At 37.0% G+C, this 19,627-nt stretch overlaps 1 protein-coding gene across 1 annotated transcript; it reads right to left on the reverse strand.

Moving 5' to 3' along the window:
* Positions 1–12,808: 12,808 nt before the first annotated feature.
* Maf1 (repressor of RNA polymerase III transcription Maf1) lies at positions 12,809–15,288 on the reverse strand. The gene is made up of 6 exons (XM_090159101.1): positions 14,354–15,288; positions 14,123–14,288; positions 13,926–14,050; positions 13,736–13,855; positions 13,579–13,671; positions 12,809–13,509 (listed from the first exon to the last, which is right to left on the reverse strand). Exons 1-6 carry the CDS (start codon positions 14,584–14,586, stop codon positions 13,485–13,487), a joined length of 762 nt encoding a protein of 253 aa, XP_090015227.1. The 5' UTR covers positions 14,587–15,288; the 3' UTR covers positions 12,809–13,484.
* Positions 15,289–19,627: the final 4,339 nt, after the last annotated feature.

The raw sequence follows: 19,627 nt of genomic DNA on the forward strand, positions 1-19,627 counted from the left end.
AAAATATTTTTCTGTAAATCGTCCTAAAATATAAAAAAACAAAAATTATCAATAATTAGTAACAATAATAATAACTATAGGTAAAACTAATTTGCTGTATTTACGTTTTAGCGATCGGCTTTCAACTTGAAGCTTGAAAAGAGGGGGGGGGGGTGGAACCTCAACCCCTTTCCAAACTATCCCAATCGTTTCAATTTTGGGACCCGCAGGTGGAGTCCAGACACGAAGGCGTCTCTTTCGGCATCTTAACGAGAAGGGAAAGGTTGACCACTCATAGGAAACGTCCCTTCGTCGCAGCGGGACATGACTAACCAAATATTTCCCCGAAATAGGCATTCACTCGCTAATTTAGGCTTGACTTATAATATACATATATAAATATACTTTTCGCTAAACTAAACTCCCCCTAAAAATGAGTCGTATAGCTTCATAGACTAGATCAAAACTAGCCCTTCTGAAACCGAAATAAGTATTCTATAATAAAATACCATATAGGAAAACGGAGAAAACCATGTATATTCGGGCCGCGTCTACGGAACGTTAGCTCCAAAGTATATTTTTCTGGACTACGGATAGACTAACATGAAAACGTTAATCAATAAAAATAAAAATACTACGTAATATCATAAATCCATAATTTAATGGAAATAATTCACTAAAACCTATTTACAGAGTGACGTCATCACGGTAAAAAATCACCCCTAGCGAGATGCTGATAAAGGGCACGTCATACACGAGAAGCCCTCTGTATAGAGTGTCTCTTGTGGCTAGTTATCAGTAAACGTTTTGCATATAAAGAATAAGACGTGTCATACTTATGTAACAATATTATTAACTAATGGTATTATTAGCTATTTTTACTACATTTATTTACAATGTTTATTTATTCTGTGTTACTATTTACTAAGTTGCGACTAATCGGGCCGATTAGATATTATTGAACCTTGGAATCTATAGCCGACATATTCAGACATTAGAATAATATTAGTTAATTCAAAAGCATTGAATTGGCGGCTTGGCCCGATTCATAAAATCCTATTTGGCTCTGCAAACCTTTTTTCCCACTTTGGGCTTTTTTTTCCAACACTGCCCATTCCAGACAGCAAGGGCGCCACTTACTCCTTACTGCACCTGACAAAAATATTAAAATAGGGGGACAGTCGATGGAGGTTTTTTTCTATTTAGCATCGAACCCATTTTCTTCATTCTCGCAGTTTTCAATTTCAACAATAGCGTGTACTTCTTAACGTCATATGACGGGGTCAACGCCAGAATTCCGAACTGACGCCAATGAGTCGCCCCTCCCTTGGGTCTTAGCCGTTTAAGATAGCCAATGCTAGGGCAATTTCGAAGTTTCCTATACTTATACCTCGCTTCGTAATCCTTTCTACAATAATAGTATAAATAGTAGGTTCCTTTCTCATTTCGTTACAGTTTCTTGTCGACTTTTCTCAAGTCTGCGTCTTTCGATTCGTATTTCGGTCCTTCCTTAGTTTAATTTTTTCGTGTTTTTTGCTTTAGCTGTTCATAATTTTTCTCGCCTTCGAAGTTTAATTTTTTCGAGTCCATAGTTTTGGAGTTATAGTACTTCGACTGTGGCTTGAGTTTTTTTATTCAGTTTCAGGCTTTAAGTTCGCTTCCGTATTTTACAAGATGAACACTTTCTAATGACATCCGAAGTTCCACGGTTGATCCTTTTTTTCAAAATGTTCCATTGTGGGGCATTAGCGGTGTTCATTGCCTCCTCGTTTGGCGTATGGCGGTAACTAATTTTGGTTTCGTTTCATTGTTGTCAAACCAAATTAGGCGAAAATGACACGCTCCACACAATGTTTTTGAGAATCTTTGTAGGTATCAAGCAAGAGCGAAGATTTAAATAATTATTGAAATATTTCCAATATTGTATATAAAATGTAACATCGTAAGCAATAAAAACAGAAAAATGTAAAGAAAATATTTGTGTGTAAGTTATTACAAGTTCAAATAGAAATCCCCCCCCCCCCAGAAATAAAATAACGCCCTTTTGAAGTTCGGAAGAATGATGTAATTTTTATCGTAATCGTCAGTCGTTACATTTGGATCGCTTTCGCGCGACACAGATGTTTACAGCATAGTGATTATAGCCTATTGTCTATAGTAACTTTAAATAGGTTACCTTGGTAATGCCACCCCCCTTATTCCTTGTTCATACTCCCCGGCAGCCAGCGGGTCCCCACTCCCCACATGCTGAGCTTGACGGTGATCGTTGACAGCTTCTTCACTGTTGATTTTTGTTACATTGATTTTTTAAACATTATTAGCCTACACCTAAGAATCTTCTGGCACCGCCCCTGTAGGTAGTTGCTAAAACTGTCTATTAAATTCTGGAGATTTACAAATGAGTTGGATTAGGGGTTAGTAAATGTCCACTTGTTTTTATGGTACCGATCGTTGACAGCTTCTTCACTGTTGATTTTTGTTACCCGCACAAACTAGACATTAGAATTATTCAAACATTTTTATTATTACTAAAATTCGGTGTGAAATAAAAACGAAAAGAACGCTATTAGTTTCAAAACCAGGTATCTAAAAAATATTATTTAAATTTGATAAAAATTTATAACGTAATTCTTTTTAAAAATGGAAAATAATCGATAACTTTGTAACTATACATTGGCCGCTATTTGTAATATTTATATTTTTAGTGTAAAAGAAGTTTGAAAAACGGCAAAAAAGAAAATTCGCGTAAATCGAGTTACCTCAATTTGGAACTAAAACAGTTTTAATATTGGCACAGGCTGGCCATTATATTAATTCCAACCCCTCCCTTTTTTCCTGAAAAAAATTATTATTTAAAAACCGTGAATCTTCGCAATTAGCTTGATCATTTGATGATATGGTTATTTTTGTCGATGTCATAAACAATGGACAAAATCGAAGATGGTTATATGCACAGATATTGTATTATATTTTACATATACATTAAAAATAATCTTATTATTAACTTATTCATACCGTCAAATGTGAAGTTTAATTTTTGAAATGTTTGCTCTTCGCGATTTACCGTAAACGAACTCTGTCGTCGTTCACTGTGATTAAAATCCTGGTGTAGGTAGTCAGGAGCGGCGTTATAGGGGTAGGAAACTAGAGCTATAACCTACTTTTGTGTTCAAATAGGGGCCCACAAATCGATCTGACGGGGCCACATCAAGTCGATTTTTAAATTCAAATAAAATATGTGATGATAGTTAATACTGTAAAATTTTAAAAACCGCACTAATATCAAATAATAAATAAATTACCTGAATTTGCAAAATTGAATTTTAAGTCAATACATAGAGGGGCCCAATATTGAGGAACAGGGGGCCCACAAATGATAAACATTATTAGCCTACACCTAAGAATCTTCTGGCACCGCCCCTGTAGGTAGTTGCTAAAACTGTCTATTAAATTCTGGAGATTTACAAATGAGTTCGATTAGGGGTTAGTAAATGTCCACTTGTTTTTATGGTACCGATCATTAATTAATATTTTCCATTAAAGTAGCGCGAGCCACAATCCCCTAAAAATGAAGAAACGCGTACCGCGTAGCCCATTTCACCTGCCAAGTTTGTCAAGACCAAAAGATTGTATACTAGCGCCTATTGTTATAATTTGTGGCTTTTAATATTTAATAAAGCACTTTTAACACTAAACGGAATATTTGCAGTCTAGTTTATCGTTGGATAAATTAGGAAGAACCTTTGAATTTTATTCAATCGGAGATATCATTAACTCCCGACGTTTAGAGTACCCTTCATTTTATTAATAAAAAAGTAAATAATAAACCCATAGCCGAGTAATGGTTTAATGTTTGATTTTTGAAATTTTTGCTCGCCGCGCTGTGAGCGATTTGCGTAAACGAACTTTACCGTCGCTCACCGTGATCAAAATCCGCGCGTAGCTAGCGCACAAATCTGAGCGAACTATTCCTTCTCTCGGTAATTTTCCCTCAACGCTGCGTCAGCGCTTTCTACTGAGGGTACTAACGCGTCGCTTAAAAGTGAGGGGGCTATTCCGAAGATCGGGAGATCTCGCTCAGCGCGCGGTGAGCGCTTAAAAGTGAGGGAACTAACCCGTTGAGGGGGGAATCTCCCTCAGCGCGCCGTCAGCCATCAACGCCGGAGCGAACTATTCGGCGCTCGCCCAGAGGCTGCTCAATTTAGCCCTCTCGCTGAACAAGAGCAGCTGGAATTCGAATTTGAAGCGCTCGCTCATTACTGCAGGATTTTCAAAAACGAGTGCTCACTATTTTTGCCCACCTCTGTTCCTGGGTACAGACCACGTACGTCACCTCGGTCAAAGCTCAGACCACTTGCGGTCAGTGGTCTGAGGTCAAAGCAAGGTTTCCGACATGTGAAAACTGATTACGCTTACAAAGGTGGAAAACCCACAGAATTCAAATCATTCCGCTTCATTTTATATTTCGACTATGTTTGGCTGGTAGTTCGGAGGTCTGTAACTTCTGGGTTAAAAATTCTTAAAAATTAAAACCCAAGGCCATCATAAATATCCAAATAAAGCACCGCGTCTTGCTAAACGTGCCAAGGTAGCTTTTTGGCAACACGGGAGAAGGGGGGGGGGGGGGAGGTAGTTAAAAAGAACTACTAGCTCGATGATTGGTTGAAACCTCTGTCGAAAGCGATCTCGTAAGCTTCGGACAGGACGAGATCGACTTCGAGAAGTCCATCGAATTCGAGTAGCATTTTTCGACAAATATTTTATAGAATAGCGTTTTTCGACATCTCGTGAGAACGATTCGAGATCGAGAGAGATCTCGATCGAGAAGTGCTTACAGAATAGGGACGGATCCCAGGACATGACTCTATGCGAAAAACCCGTCCAATAGCGCTAACACCCGACCCCTATTGCCCCCTATTGGGAAAAACGCGCGATCGCGGACCTACGTCATTTTGGGGGCATATTTTTTAGGGGCAGTTTTCAAAAATAATACATGTGGACGTCGTAGTAAATATCCCGGAATATTTATTCACAGTTATCATATATAGTGTGGTTATAAAAGTAAGTACTTATTTTTATACGTACTAAGTTCGTAATTAGTATAATGTATATCATTATATAATATTAAACATATACTTTCGTAGAATAGTTAAAATAAATCTAAAACTGAGGGGCCAATATAGCAGGATTTTTGAATAACAACCGCCACTTATTTCCCAATTCCGATTTAGTCAACAAAAGATGGCGTTCCGGAAACTGGAAATATCTGCTTGATTTTGCTCCCAATTTTTTTTATTTGCTCCTTTTCCCTATCTGTATTCACCTTGCCTTTTCCCTACCTACTAAAATGGCCGCCTGTTACTTTTGGTGGACGACTGATTTAGTACGTGTTAAGGTACTTGTGAACTACAGTATTATAATTTAAAGCTAAAAAAAACAAAACCACGAAGTTTTTTGGTAAATCATATTTCATTTTGAAATAATTTAAAGTATTTTAAAAGATTAAATTGCACTAAAACCAAATAAAGTATGTAAAAATGAATACAAATAAATAATAATGAATATAAATAAATAAATAATGATTATAAATAAATAAATAATGAATATAAATAAATAAATAATGAATATAAATAAATAAATAATGAATATAAATAAATAAATAATGAATATAAATAAATAAATAATGAATATAAATAAATAAATAATGAATATAAATAATAAAGAATATACACTAACTATTACCGTTAACCTCAGCAAGTTTATCTCGGGGGAAAACCCCTTTAACCAGTGGGGAGAGGACTTGCAAACTTTACGCAGAAGGAGTGGTTCCGGATTTTCACCCAGTGCCACTAGCTGGTAATGAAACCGACTCCTCTTGCTGCGAGGTGAAAGTGCTAACCACTCCACCACCCCACTTTCTACTGTTCGTTTTCTGTAAAAACTTATCTAAGTAATGGTCTAATAATTTATTTTCTTCTTAAATAGTACCATGCCAGCTCTAAAATTTGTATTTAAGAAAAGTGAAGGGGTTGCGGTGTTTGTAAGCATTTTAAAAGGGGTGTTTTTCCTGAAGTCTTCCTCTGTAAAATGATCACCACAAACTGCATCTGTTTGCGTTTGGAACCCAGTCTGATCTTCCAATGGCTTTGAGCCATTTTTGCAACAAAGGATTCACTTTACCTGAAAACCTTAATTATTGTAATTTTGAATAATTTAGAATAAAAATGTCTTCTATTTTTTTGGAATATTAGTGCTGCTCCTACTTATGGCAAGAAACTTTTTTGTTTTTTCCATTATTTTCGGAAGACGAAACTGCGCATTTCCTACCCATTATGCTTAAAATTTCACTCAAAATCTATTACAAAATAGTAAAGAACTCACAAAAGAAACCTTTATTGTGTTAATAAAGAGTTTTCAGATATACATGACTTTAATTTAAAAAAACGCGTTTTCAAAATTTTTCTTAAAAACGCGTCGCTTTCCCTCTTCAATTCAAAAGTTAAAATTATAATAGTTCACAAAGTCGCTAATAGGTGGCGGCAGTGGCCATCTAATAATTTTTCATTTAAATAGTTGCATGTTTCGCTCATAGGTGGCTTTTGTCGTAATTGATAACCCTCCCATGATTTTCGTTCCGATCTTCACTAATGCTGTGTTAAAGCCTATGGGGAAAATTTGAACTGGGGCTCTAGATAGTATTATTCCCAACTCAATGGTTTTTACTCCCCTCTCCAAATTAATCTGGGAAAGAACTATTTCCGGTCGGTCGGTTAGACGGTTAGAATGGCTAGCCAAAAAGTCATATTGAAGCCATTGAGACGCGTTTTTGCCCTCATGAGAATTTTGCGTCAGATAAGAAAACGTCGGCTCACGTGTATAAGGAACATACTAATGTTAATTTTCGATAATATATTTTAAGGTGAAATATATAATGTTACTAAAACTAAGTATAAGAAGATAATATTATTATTATTATCATCCTCTTATGGTATAAATAATTAAAATTATACGGAATATTTTTATATTACCGGGCAATTTTAAGGCTTCTCATGGAGGCAGAGTTAATTAATTTCGTATAAAATTATCTTTCGGAAAAAGATGAAAACTAATTCCTTTAGAACTAAACGTATTACTTTTGCAGTACGGTATGCAACAAGTGTTTCCTATTAACCAGGTAACGTTTTTTGGCATGTTAAGGCTTAGCAAAAAACCGAGGTTATCATTGAGTAGGTAATAAATAGAAGTACAAATAAATCTGGCTAGCGCGGGACCAATTTCGTTCAATATGGAGACTTTTTAAACTATATCGTTCAACCGTGGTGGCCACTATATTGCAATTGAATTTTTGCGCGAATCATATAACTTTACAAAATATAGATGGCGCTACCGCCCAATTATAAAGATGAATATCGTACAGTCTTCTCAGAACAGGTCCCGCGTAACCATGGCAACCGAAATGGTAATTGTAATTCTATCAGTATTATTCCCAATTCAATGGATGTTATGTTCGAGAAAAGTTTCCAGCTTTCTATTATTTCAACAAGCACTATATAAATAGTAACTTATGAGTCCTGGCTGTAGGAAATATTACTTCTTGGCAATTTCTGGGAAGATGTTTTATTTAAGCGCCTATTGTTTAAAAGAAAACCCTAATTTAGTGGTTGACGAATTTGGTAAAAGCTCTAATCGAAGAGTATCATTCTTTGATTAAATTGCGACGGCAGAAAATTTTATCTTTCCTGAGAAAACGTTTAAATTAACATATTAGTGTCATAATTTTAAAATTTTAACTATAGTCAAGAAAATTCTTTAATATTGGACATTTCAAAATTAAAATATATAGATAGGGGGGGTCTTTAAATCAGACCGGGCCTGTGTGTTAAAAATTCCTGGCGGGGGTACTGAATGCCACTGATATCTCACAAACAAATGGTCTATCACCTGACTAAGTTATGTCTTTGATACCTCAAATGGTGCCGATTTCCAAGTTTCTGAAACCGAAGTGCGTAAGAAGCTTCGTCATCTCTCTTCTACCAAAGCATCAGGTCCAGACAACCTTCATCCGAATCTTCTTAAAAAGACAGCGCAACAAATTTCCTGGCCTCTCACTTATATTTTCAATCAGAGTTTGGCTACAGGTGACATTCCAGAATGCTGGAAGACAGCAAATGGAACCCCCATTCCTAAAAAGGGTGACCCGACTTTACCTGAAAATTATAGATCCATTAGCCTCACCAGCCAGGTTGTAAGGATACTGGAATCTCTTGTCAAAGACAAGCTTCTAAATTGCTTCAGGACTCTTCCTATTTCTCAAACCACCAGCATGGCTTTCTTCCTCCACGCTCGTGCACAACAAACCTACTTGAAGCTACAAATCTATGGACAAAAGCACTAGACCAAGGTCTTTCTGTTGATGTAATTTACCTAGACATCAAGAAGGCATTTGACCAAGTTCCTCACCATACACTCTTTGAGAGACTACTTTCGGCAGGCATAAAGGGTGCCGCATTCAATTGGTTAAAGGCCTTCTTGACACATCGCATGCAGCGGGTTGTCATCCGTGGAATCAGTTCCCCCCCCCCCCTTGCGACGTCACAAGCGGAGTCCCACAAGGATCCGTACTTGCACCATTCTTATTTGCAATATACATCAATAGTTTACCTTCAGCTATCGACCATTCTTTCCCCAGTCTCTTTGAAGATGACACAAAACTTATCAAAATTCTTAATACAAACACATCTAACGCCGAGTTACAACAGGATCTCTCTAAAGTTGAATCTTGGGCAAAAAATTCCGGTTTATCCTTCAACACCTCAAAATCTAACGTCCTTCACTTTGGAAAGAAAAATTCGCGCGCAACTTACCAGCTAAATGGTCAAGATATTCCCCCTGTCACATGCGTCCGTGATCTAGGTGTCCAAATGGACGAGAAACATATTCTGAGCATTGCCGTGTCCTAGCCAAGAAAATAAATATGTTCGATGGACTTGTTCGTAGAACTTTTCACTTTAAAACTCCCAAGTTAATCAAGATCATTTTTAAAACATTTAATCTTCCACTTTTGGACTTTGCCTCGCCAGTCTGGTCTTCACATTTAAAGAGAGACTTAGATCTCATCAACAAATCCTTGAAGAAGCTTACAAAATTGGTGCCAGGTCTGCGTGAAAAATCTGCTACGTTTCGTCGAAACTTTTTAACAACAAACACAAGGAGAATGCAGCTAGCCTTTAAACACGCTAACGAAGGGTTGTGTACGAATTTCATTGGACGAGCGTCACGAGCCTTTACGCTGAACGTTTTACGGGCGGGGGGGAAGACAATTGCCGAATTATCCCCTTCCGACTCTCTGAACGTCTATAAGACATCTCTGATGACTTTGGTGTATTCATACAGAAGAAGAAGAAGGACATCGCACTTCTTTATGGGAAATGACTTTCTTAAATATGTTGTTAAGCAGGGTCAAAGGACCAAAATTGTCCATTGCTAATTTTCCCTAGCTCCTATAGCAGTGGCGTCGCCAGGGATTTCATTTGGGGGGGGGGGGGGCAATCTGGGCCAACTATTTCTAGTAGAACTTAGATAGGATGAAATGCCGAATATATATTTTTCCCTTCGGTTTTACAAAACACACTTCAGCAACCTGAGTCCCTAAGTTAAGCAGTGGCGTACCTAGAGGTGTGGTCCGCCCCGGTAAGCATTTTCTATGGGCGGCGAGGGGCTCACCACTCCTCGTAATCGGTGTACAAGCCTGTACCTTTGACTGCACTAAAATGATTACGTAAATGAGTACAGATTTAGCACTACCAAAGGCTGTACTCATTGGTAATCGGTGTACAGATTTTCAAAGAGTGGTTAGCCCCTCGATGGGCGGCAATAATACGTTTATTTAGAAACGCTACAGCTTTTTCGAGACGTGCCAGTAAGTAATTGTGTACTATGCACAAGTTAACCAGTAATTAGTTTAAAATAGTATCATAGTTTTTATTGCTTTTAACTATTAAACAATTGCTCTTTTGGAAATTCGGAGGGGCGGCAAATTCGTGATCCGCCCCGAGCGTCAAAGGGTCTAGGTACGCCACTGAAGATGTGCTGGTAGATCGCTACGAAAGTATTATCTTAGTAGTCTGTAAATTGCAGTTGGGTGAGCTACGGCATTCGTTAAGGGGGGGGGGGGGCAATTTTTAATTTGGAAGGGCCATGGCCTCCCCAAAAAGGGTCTGGCGACGTCACTGTCCTATAGTTCGTCCAGTATTAGTGGTCAAAGTTGGACAAAACTTACAATTGTTAGGATAGTCTTTTTGTTAAAAAAAAGTACCGTTATATTGGTTCATATGTTGTAATATCGAGCGTCGCCGGTTCAGGTTGACTGACATATTCATTTTCACTTATTTATCGATGAATTTTCGCAAAATTTAGTATAGTATAGTTTTAATATAATAAGTGATAAATAATAAATAAATCGGAATATGTGTCACACACAATACTATTTATTTATTACTTCATACCAAGAATGTATTTATTTATACTCAGGGAGAATGAATATGTCGAGATTATTTTTAGCGTTTCTCCAATTCCACCCGTTGGGGCCCCCGGTATGCTCCTCCGCTTTAATAATATCAAATACTGTAATCTCATTGGTTCTTAAAAATTACGTTTTTCGACGCGATTAACGCTGCGGCGAGGACGCAAAAAATAAGACCGCCTCCTTTCCCCCCCCCCCTTAGCGTGACAGGGCCAGGGCCTCAACGTGTCCGTCGATAGTCTCGACATATTAATTCTCCCAGAGTATAAATAAATACATTCTTGTTCTTACTTATTATATTAAAACTATACTAAAAGTGGGATCTGCCAAAAAAAGAGTAAAAAAATAGTGGGTAAGCATGGAATCTTTGAAGTAATAGACACGGTGTCGACCCCTCCAGCCGACACTACAGTGACGGGTATAAATTGTTTTACAAGACAACTCTTTACATTTTCTCCTTGCCCCTACTTGTGGTTTCCCTAGATTCGAAATAACCGGCTCCGACACTACAGTGACGGGTATAAATTGTTTTACAAGACAACTCTTTACATTTTCTCCTTGCCCCTACTTGTGGTTTCCCTAGATTCGAAATAACCGGCTCACGAGTAGTTAATAGCGTTTATTCACTTCCTGTCGGAACTCCGAAAAAAATACCTCCATAGTTACCATGGTAACCAACTAAAGATAAGACCACGGCCAACTTTGATGATGCGCGGTCCTTGGCCTTGAAACACAGCACCCTACACAAGGAGAAAGCAACCTGTCCAAAATCGTGCATTTTCTTGTGTACATTTTTCATTGGTTAGACACTTTAGCACCTGCTGCCGTCGGAAGGGGAAAATTCGGAAATTGTTTCCCACCCCCCCCCCCCCCCCGTAAAACGTTCAGCGTAAATGTTCGTCCAATGAAATTTGTATACAACACTGCCTTAGCGTGTTTAAAGGTTCGCTGCGTTCTCCTTGTGTTTGTTCAAGTATTCTATATTTTAAAATATAGAATCCTTGGTTTGTTGCTCCAACTAGGAGCCTCCTAGCAAAGATAATTTAAACTCGTACCCTAGATTCGAAATCACTCTCTCGCGCGTTGCCGATAGCGTTTACCCACTTCCCGCCGGAACTCAGAAAAAATTCGCTCCATGGTTTGCGCCTTACCGCAACCACGGCCAACATCGATCACGGGCTGCCGCGCTATATAGCGTGGCAGCGCGTGATCGAAGTTGGCCGAGCCACATTACCGATGGAGCCCGATTTTTCTGAGGTCACGTGCCGGAAAAGGGTAAACGCTTCGTAACAAAAACGTCAATGGGAAAGCTCTCAGTATTCGAATCTAGGGTACGAGTTTAAATTATCTTTGCTCCTAGATAGCAGCGACCAATGGCGGTCACGTGCCGGAAGTAGGTAAACGCTCCGTTACAAAATCGTCAATCAGAAGACCCTCAGAATTCAAATCTACGGTACGGAGTTCTATTAATTATATTTGGTTCTAGCGTGTATTAATAGGTGGTTTTTTTTGCTTTTCCGGGGACAAAAAGTATACACTTTTTACCCTAAAACGTTTTATTCGCCTGTTCTTGAGGTAAGATTTACCCTGTCCCGAATTTTGTTCTCTTGTTCCAGAGCTCTAAGGTTACACTTTTTACTCCTCGAAAGGAGGTGTAGAGGGAGTAATTTAGCTTTGTCTTCTGCTTAAATTTCGTTTTACGAAAACATGACGGGTCTAGAACCTCTTCACACGAGGCAAGCTTTATATAAATAACCTTTAACTACTCCCTTCCATGTCCAACTTGTTTTTTTCGTCAAGACAGAATTGAAGTAAAATGACGTCATATGGCTACACTTTTTAACCTGCTCAAAAAATCCAGAACAGGCGAAAAAAAACGCCTCAAATCGTAGCCTCCGTTAGCTCAAATAGATGAGTCTTAAATGTAACATTTCATACAGCAGGTCCAAATTAGGAAAAACAAAAAAAAAATGGTTTTTTGAAACTGTTTTAAACCCACAATTGTTTTGCACAAAAATAATTTTTGTTAAACACAATTTTATTTATTTTTAAATTTTAACTTAAAAGGTGTAGAAAATTTTCAGTGAAAACCATAAATTTTTTTTCCCTACTTTCGACCTGTATAAACACATCACACCAAATTTGGAAACAAGTACATATTTTTCCTAATTTTGACTTAGGATGGCTTCCTATAATTTTCAATAAGAAAAATATAAATTTTGATAATTGAAAACCTTGACAACTAATTGGAAAATCTTAACAAGAGCCCTTAAACGAAATTACTAAATAAAATGAGAAATTTACCCAGCCTTGTTTTGATATATAATTTGTCAACATTTTGGAAAATGCTTGAAATAATTTATACAAGGAATTTTTAAGGAGAAATGATAACTTTTTATATCATACATACCGAATAAGAAAAACTATTATATCTTTGTATTTCTTTTAAGTTTTTAAAATAATTTTTAACGCTAAAACTAAACAAAAAAACCACTCAATATAAAGTAACTATATTCTGAATGAAGGAATATAGAAACACCTATAAATAAAAGCTACAATTAAAAACGGCATATTTGCGCAGGCTTCCTTTGAAGACTTACTGCAAAAATACCAGAAAATGGCTTCCTTCTAAGGTTTACTTCACAAAATACCGGAAAATATATAAAAACTCTTAGTAGCTCAAGTATCTTTTGTACTTCTTTGTACAGTTAAAAACTTAAAACACCAAAATATATATTAATAAGGTGCAAAATGTCCCTCAAAGAGTACCAAAATTAACTTTTTTGGCATAAATGGACTAAGTTATTACTTCTGCGGTGAATGAAATAAAATTCTATATATATATACTCTTAAAAACAAATAATCAGTGGATGATAATTCCAGTTTGATATTAACGCCTTTTATCTTAAAAGACCATTTATGTTTATGCTAATGATCGTATGATGCAAATAAAAAGATGCTCATCTTCAAATGTTACGCAGGATTAATATGCCATTTCTTGGTTGAAACTGTAAAATGGATAATTCTTTTTAAATTAATGTAAAATCCACTTTAACTGTAATATATTTTAAACATACCCCGATAAATTATCCAAAACATCATCATCCAGATCCATGGATAAATTATGTGACAGATCATATTCCTTGTCACAAAAGGCCGCGAAGTTTAAACTAAATAGAAAATAAGTATTTTAACGAGATAAATAATCCGAAATGCATTGATTTTAACACCTACCTGACAGCGCGGCAAGTAAAAAATACTATTCTCTTCAGTTTTTTGTTGTAGAAAAAATGATTGAAGGACCAAAGGCAGCCATCTTCACCAAAAGGGTCGGAATCCAAATCTGGATTATAACTATTTTTGGAAATATTTAGTTTAAGAAAATGTGTGTTTTTTTTTAAAAAAAAAGGGGGCATTTTTTTACCTGTAGATATCACAGTCAGCCAAACAGATCTCATTATCAATGGCAGCCCATAACTGAGATCTAAGCGCATTGTATGCCTGATTGGCCAAAGCAAACATATTGCTGTCAATTGCGTTGGTTACCCACTGTGTACAGTTAGTAAGTAAAGGTTTAATTATTTTTCCGTATCCTCAGATGTTAACAATTTTCGAGCTTACGGTTAAACTTGGTTCTTTACTGAACTCGTCACTTCGAGCTTGACTAAAATCGTAGTCAGGTTGAAATGAAGCGTTCAAAGTTGAGATCAAATAAAAAAGGGTCTTGCGACTAATAGTGTCGCATAATGGGCCATTTTGAGGCTCTCCGTCGTCACTTTGACTACGACTGAAATAACAATATTTATAAATTTGGTACTTATTTTAAAGTAAGATTTGTAATGATGAAATTACCTGTACATTCTGGAGGGGCTCTGAGATAGAAGAGTACCTTGAGGCGGTGACAAAGCCTGTAAATCATGTGGACTTGATCCAGGCTCAGTCACGATACTCTTGAAGAGGCGTTTATCTCCTCCAGCCAATTTACAAGAATAACTCTCAATTCTTCCAAAAATTTTACAATCTCCAGTTTCAAAACACAAAGCTGAATTGATCGCTTCAAATCTACTGCTTTCTAAAAGCTTCATTTTTAATGAAGTATATCACTTTTCTTCAACAATACTGATTTTTCACAAAACGTCTCACTCGTTACAGTTAGGTATCAATTTGTTCAATTCTCTTGAAAAAATTCCCACAATTGCAATCTCCAAATTATGGGAAAATTTTGAATATCGTCGTCATTTCTGTAAAAATGTTCTTTCTAATACTTCTAGGGTGCGTCAGGATTCCTCTACTTCTCGTTCTTTGTATTCTTATTGCAGTTTCCGAGCATTCGCAATTGGTTTTGTTCTGGAAATACTGATAGCTCATACCGTGAGAAACTTGAAAAATCATGGATTCAATCCTGTTTTGTTTTAGAGTTCAAGCTGTTGTTAGGAGTACACGTACGATTGATACCAACAGTGAAGCTTTAGACAATGATCTTTTTAATCCGTAGAGTAATTTGGGGCCTCGAAATTTGGCCTAGAAACCAGTTTTCAATGGAGGAAGTCCGACCTCGTCCGAAGTCGTGAGCTAAGCCTCGGACAACGTAAATTTTTAACAAATCGTTCACAAACTATTTCTTAAGCTAACAAATACAAAAGCTATTTCGAGAAATAGTAATACAACTTTTAAATAACGTACTTCCTGAATTGTCAAAAGAAATTCATTGTTTTCAGCAGAAACGTTCAGCACGACAAGCAGAAACGAACGACCTGACCTTCAACAATGTCAACAAACAAATTCATATAATTTCATTGGTTGAAAAAAAGCAGCTGATACCTTGACAACAAAATCCAACCAATCAAGTGATAAAAACGAAATTAATGCAAAGATCAAAAGTAAACAATTTGTGTAGTTCTATTTTGGGGTAGTAACTTACATAATAAAATCTTTATAAATGAAACCCTAAAAAGGAAAAAAGACTTAATATATGTCGTTTTTTTTCTAAATATATAAATGTTATTTTAAATTTTCTTCATTTATTTGTATGAAAACCAAATACATAACCTGTAAATTTATTAATCTTTGTGTTTTTCAGTCAAATTCAAATACAGACAATCCAAAACACCTACTACGGGAGACGATTTTTGGTGTTGTTGGAAAACAACCTCACGCTCGAAAAGTAAACTCCTTCCCCATAAAATAAATCAAATCAGCCCGGTATCTCAGAGATTGAAGTTCAGGGCAGGCTGGTGACATTTTCCATCCCCCCTCTTGTTCCGGAGAAAAGCTGCTAATCGTTTTAAATTTAGCAGATCGTTGGTTTCAAGTGGTAATTAAAGCCAGCGGAAGCGATAACATTCTCAGAAATATAGTTCACCAAGTGGTTACTAGGTGGCGCTATTTCGAAATAATTTACGTCACTTTAAAGGACATACTAAAAAATAATCCAGGTGTCATATTCGATTAGTCGAACATTTTCTAAAATATGTCCTTAATCATAGCAGAAGTATAAATGTGTTAAGTGCGAAGTAACCACCTACATGTAGGATGTAAACATAACTATTTTAGAAAGTTACTATAGGCTTCGAGCTTAGGAAATATAGCGCCATCTCCCTTATAATCCTCCAACTAAATATGTGAAGAAATAGCAGACGACTTTTGAATTTCTAAGTTTTTCGGTTGAAACTTTCAGCCGTTGTACAGATAATTTTGAACGAGCAGACAGCTTTCATATAATCAATTTAAAACTGACCAAAATATAAACTACGCACGAAGCCAATACGAATAGCCTCCCCCATCCTATCTTTTTATTCCGAAAAGTCTTTTGAAAAATGCAGAGGGAGCCTGCAAAGGTTCACGTTTCAAGCTGTATAGAAAAATGGTTATTTTAACCTAAGTTATAACATGGAGGAAGCACGTGACTGATACTGCGTTCAGTCAATAGGAGCGGACATCTCCATAGAAGAGGAGGGGTTCAAAAATCAAGTGGCTCTGCCGAACGGCGGAGACACGAACTGAGTCTAAGCGGACGAATTTCGTGAAAATTGTTTTTTCTTCCTAATGCTTTTCCTACGGGAATTTGTTTTCCTAACTGTGTTGCAATTCGGAGACTTTTTAATAATATTAGTGTTTGTACTCAACTTTGAATTTTTCATATGATTTTTAGTAAGTTTTCAGGTTTTATTTAAGACTACTTTCATAATTTTCCCTTTATTATTTCGCTCGTAATCTACTTTTAAAATCGACGAAAATTTTAATTCGAGGAAATGAATTCCCCGCCTTTGGGACCTATATTTGTGCTAGGCCTCGGTTTTAATGTTTGGAATTTAAAAATCATTGCGCAATACCGAGGCCTAGCACTAAGTTCGTGTCTCCGCCGTTCGGCAGAGCCACTTGATTTTTGAACCCCTCCTCTTCTATGGAGATGTCCGCTCCTATTGACTGAACGCAGTATCAGTCACGTGCTTCCTCCATGGTTATAATTTATATACTTTTGGTCATAGCTATTCCATTACGAATATTTGAGATAGAAGACTATCCTTTCTGCCACTGAAGCCTGCGCTATCACAAATTCACGTATAATTTAAATCACAGGCCCCCAAAAACATTGATATTTATACTAGGAATATATTTTTACTATTAAAAATAAATAAATTAATAATATTTAATTTAAAACTTCTAAGGGTGGGTCAATTACTCATTAGAAAGAGGCAAGATTATTAGTGAAAAATGTTGGCAAGAGCTCAGACTGACATCGGAAAAACACAAAAAATATAAAAAGCAAAAATAAATTGGCAATTAAACAAAGGGTTAAAGTTCTCGGCATGGCTCAAACACGCTGGTAATTTTGAATCTTCTAGACGTGAATATTGTTGTTCGAATTGCTCGTTGTGTGAAGTGGTTAGTAGAATATATTTAATTGATATTAAACACCATTTATGTATGTACAAGTTCATCCTTCATTAACTTTGTTATTCAAATTTTTTAATATGTTAAAAACGTTTTGCCGTATCACTTTTAATAAATTACTCATCCCAACGGTTTTAAAGCAAGTGGTGGCTCCTTTTTTTTCTTCAAAAATTAGAAAGACTTCTGTCTAGTTGCATTCGCTCCCACTAGATGTCGTTAGCGTAATGAAAACAAGTTGAGTTAGCATCAAAATCTAGCCTAAAAGGTGTGGCAGGCCTTTCTATAAAATAAGCTACGCTTGCTGAACTTGTATTTATGTAGCTCATTCGTCACGAAATACGTAGAAGTTCAGTTCAGTCTACACTTAAAAACAGGGTACCTCGTCCAATCTACTCTCACGTCCAGGGCCGTGACAATAAGGCTAATGTTACTTTATAGAAAGGCCTATTGAATTTACTTTATACTATATTAGTACGATATTTTCAAATTTGGGACTTGAACGCGTTTTCGATGTTATTTTTAGCTATCGAACTAATTTGGCCCTAATTTCGACAGCAAAGATAAATAATACATACTTTAAATCAAGAGGCTGTCCTAATAGTCAAGATTAAAAATTTAATCATCATTTAATCATTTTTAATATTAATACAACGAAAGCTAAATATTTGAATTTATTCAGAATTAATCATACGAGGGCAGTGCTACGACTAAGCGAGTTTAAATAATATCTGACGCATGCGCGAAAAACCAAGCAAGAATGTTACTTTGACGTCATACCTAAGTGTGACCTCGGTGAACTATGACGTCACCTTAGGCTTCAGTTTGTTATGAAATGTACCATCCTAATAGTTATTTTTAAAGTCGATAGATGGCGGTGAGGTTATTGAAAATCGTTTATTAAAGGGAATATAACCTCAGGTATTTGGTGTGGAACACCAACGTTTGCAGCTCTGGCCGCTCTTGCCTTAGGCTTTAAAAAAGTTTGGCGCCACTGTACAGAGAAATTTGAAAAATTTAAGGGGTCTTCTATAAAAATTGCTTTGCAGGTTATATTCCCTTTAAACCAAGTGGCAGCTCTATCAAAAAAAGTAAAAACAAGTTTACAAAAATTCTTCTAACAGCGCTTCTAGGTGGCAGCACCTTCCGTAACTTAAAGTGAAAGGCAAGTTGTCTGCTATCTATTAGTAGGGCTTTCTATAAAGTAACATTGGCCTTCTTGTTTTGATGTTGCTGCTGCGTCACGGGTGACGCATCCAGTGGCGTAAATAGGGCCCCCACAGACCCCATTGCCCCGACTTCAAGGGGCCCCTTAATTTAAGATCTCTAAGCATTAGTATACGTCGAAGAACGCATAGTGTAGGGGGTCTCCACTTACAACTTATAAACGCCACTGCGAAGTGGCGGGCTGGTCGTCCCATTGTTGCACCTTCTGCTGGGTTGAGCGGCTTGCGTCGAGGGTGCGACCATCAGTAGTGGGGTTCTGCTACCCATGCTGGTTTTGTCACCTGTCCGGGCTTGTGGACGCTGGCGTAGGGCATTCTGATGATAGGCCTCCGGTGGTGTGGTTCTTTTCTTACCGGTACACCGGGCTATAAATTCTGACAACATGATTATAGGGGCCCCCAAAATGTTTTCGCGGGGGGGCGCCGGAGACCTTAACTACGCCACTGGACGCATCGATAACGTTTTACTACTAAAAGCCCTGGACATAAGGGTAAATTCGACGAGACACCCTGTTTATAAGCAGAAATTGAACTGAACTTCTACGTATTTCGTGACTAATGAGCTATAAACAAATTCAGCAAGAGTAGCTTATTTTATAGAAAGGCCTATTATTTATATGGTCATTGGCGAAACATACCATAATTAAAGAACTTTGTCATACTTATTCTTATTATGTTACTTATGGTAATACACGCGTTATATTTTGGGCCATGATACGTTGTAGATATCCGCGGTTTTGGCGGGAAATTTGCACCCATTGCCAACTGTGTGGACGCTGTTCCATTTTAATTGAGTAAATGGATAAAATATTTCTTATCAACTTATGGTACCATCGAGAGTAATCTTTAAGTCAATTGGTTCTGTATGGACAAAATCGAACTATCAAAATTATCTCTCAAGTTGCTAAAGCTTACAAGTTCACGCGACACGACCACCGTGGTCTAACGACCCTACTGAATGAAAAGGCAAATAGTTAAACACAACCCGTACGTTTCCAAACAATTGCCG

Source organism: Leiobunum rupestre, chromosome 9 (genome assembly GCF_980474605.1).
Source record: "Leiobunum rupestre chromosome 9, qqLeiRupe1.1.hap1, whole genome shotgun sequence".
Taxonomy (NCBI): Eukaryota; Metazoa; Arthropoda; class Arachnida; order Opiliones; family Sclerosomatidae; genus Leiobunum; species Leiobunum rupestre.

Excerpts from the sequence above, each read along its gene's own strand:
- Maf1 (XM_090159101.1), bottom strand. The coding sequence starts at position 14,586 with ATGAAGCTTTTAGAAAGCAGTAGATTTGAAGCGATCAATTCAGCTTTG. Across the intron at positions 13,856-13,925 it reads GCTGACTGTGATATCTACAG|TTATAATCCAGATTTGGATT; the intron begins GTAAAAAAATGC and ends TTCCAAAAATAG. Across the intron at positions 13,510-13,578 it reads GTTTTGGATAATTTATCGGG|TTTCAACCAAGAAATGGCAT; the intron begins GTATGTTTAAAA and ends TCCATTTTACAG.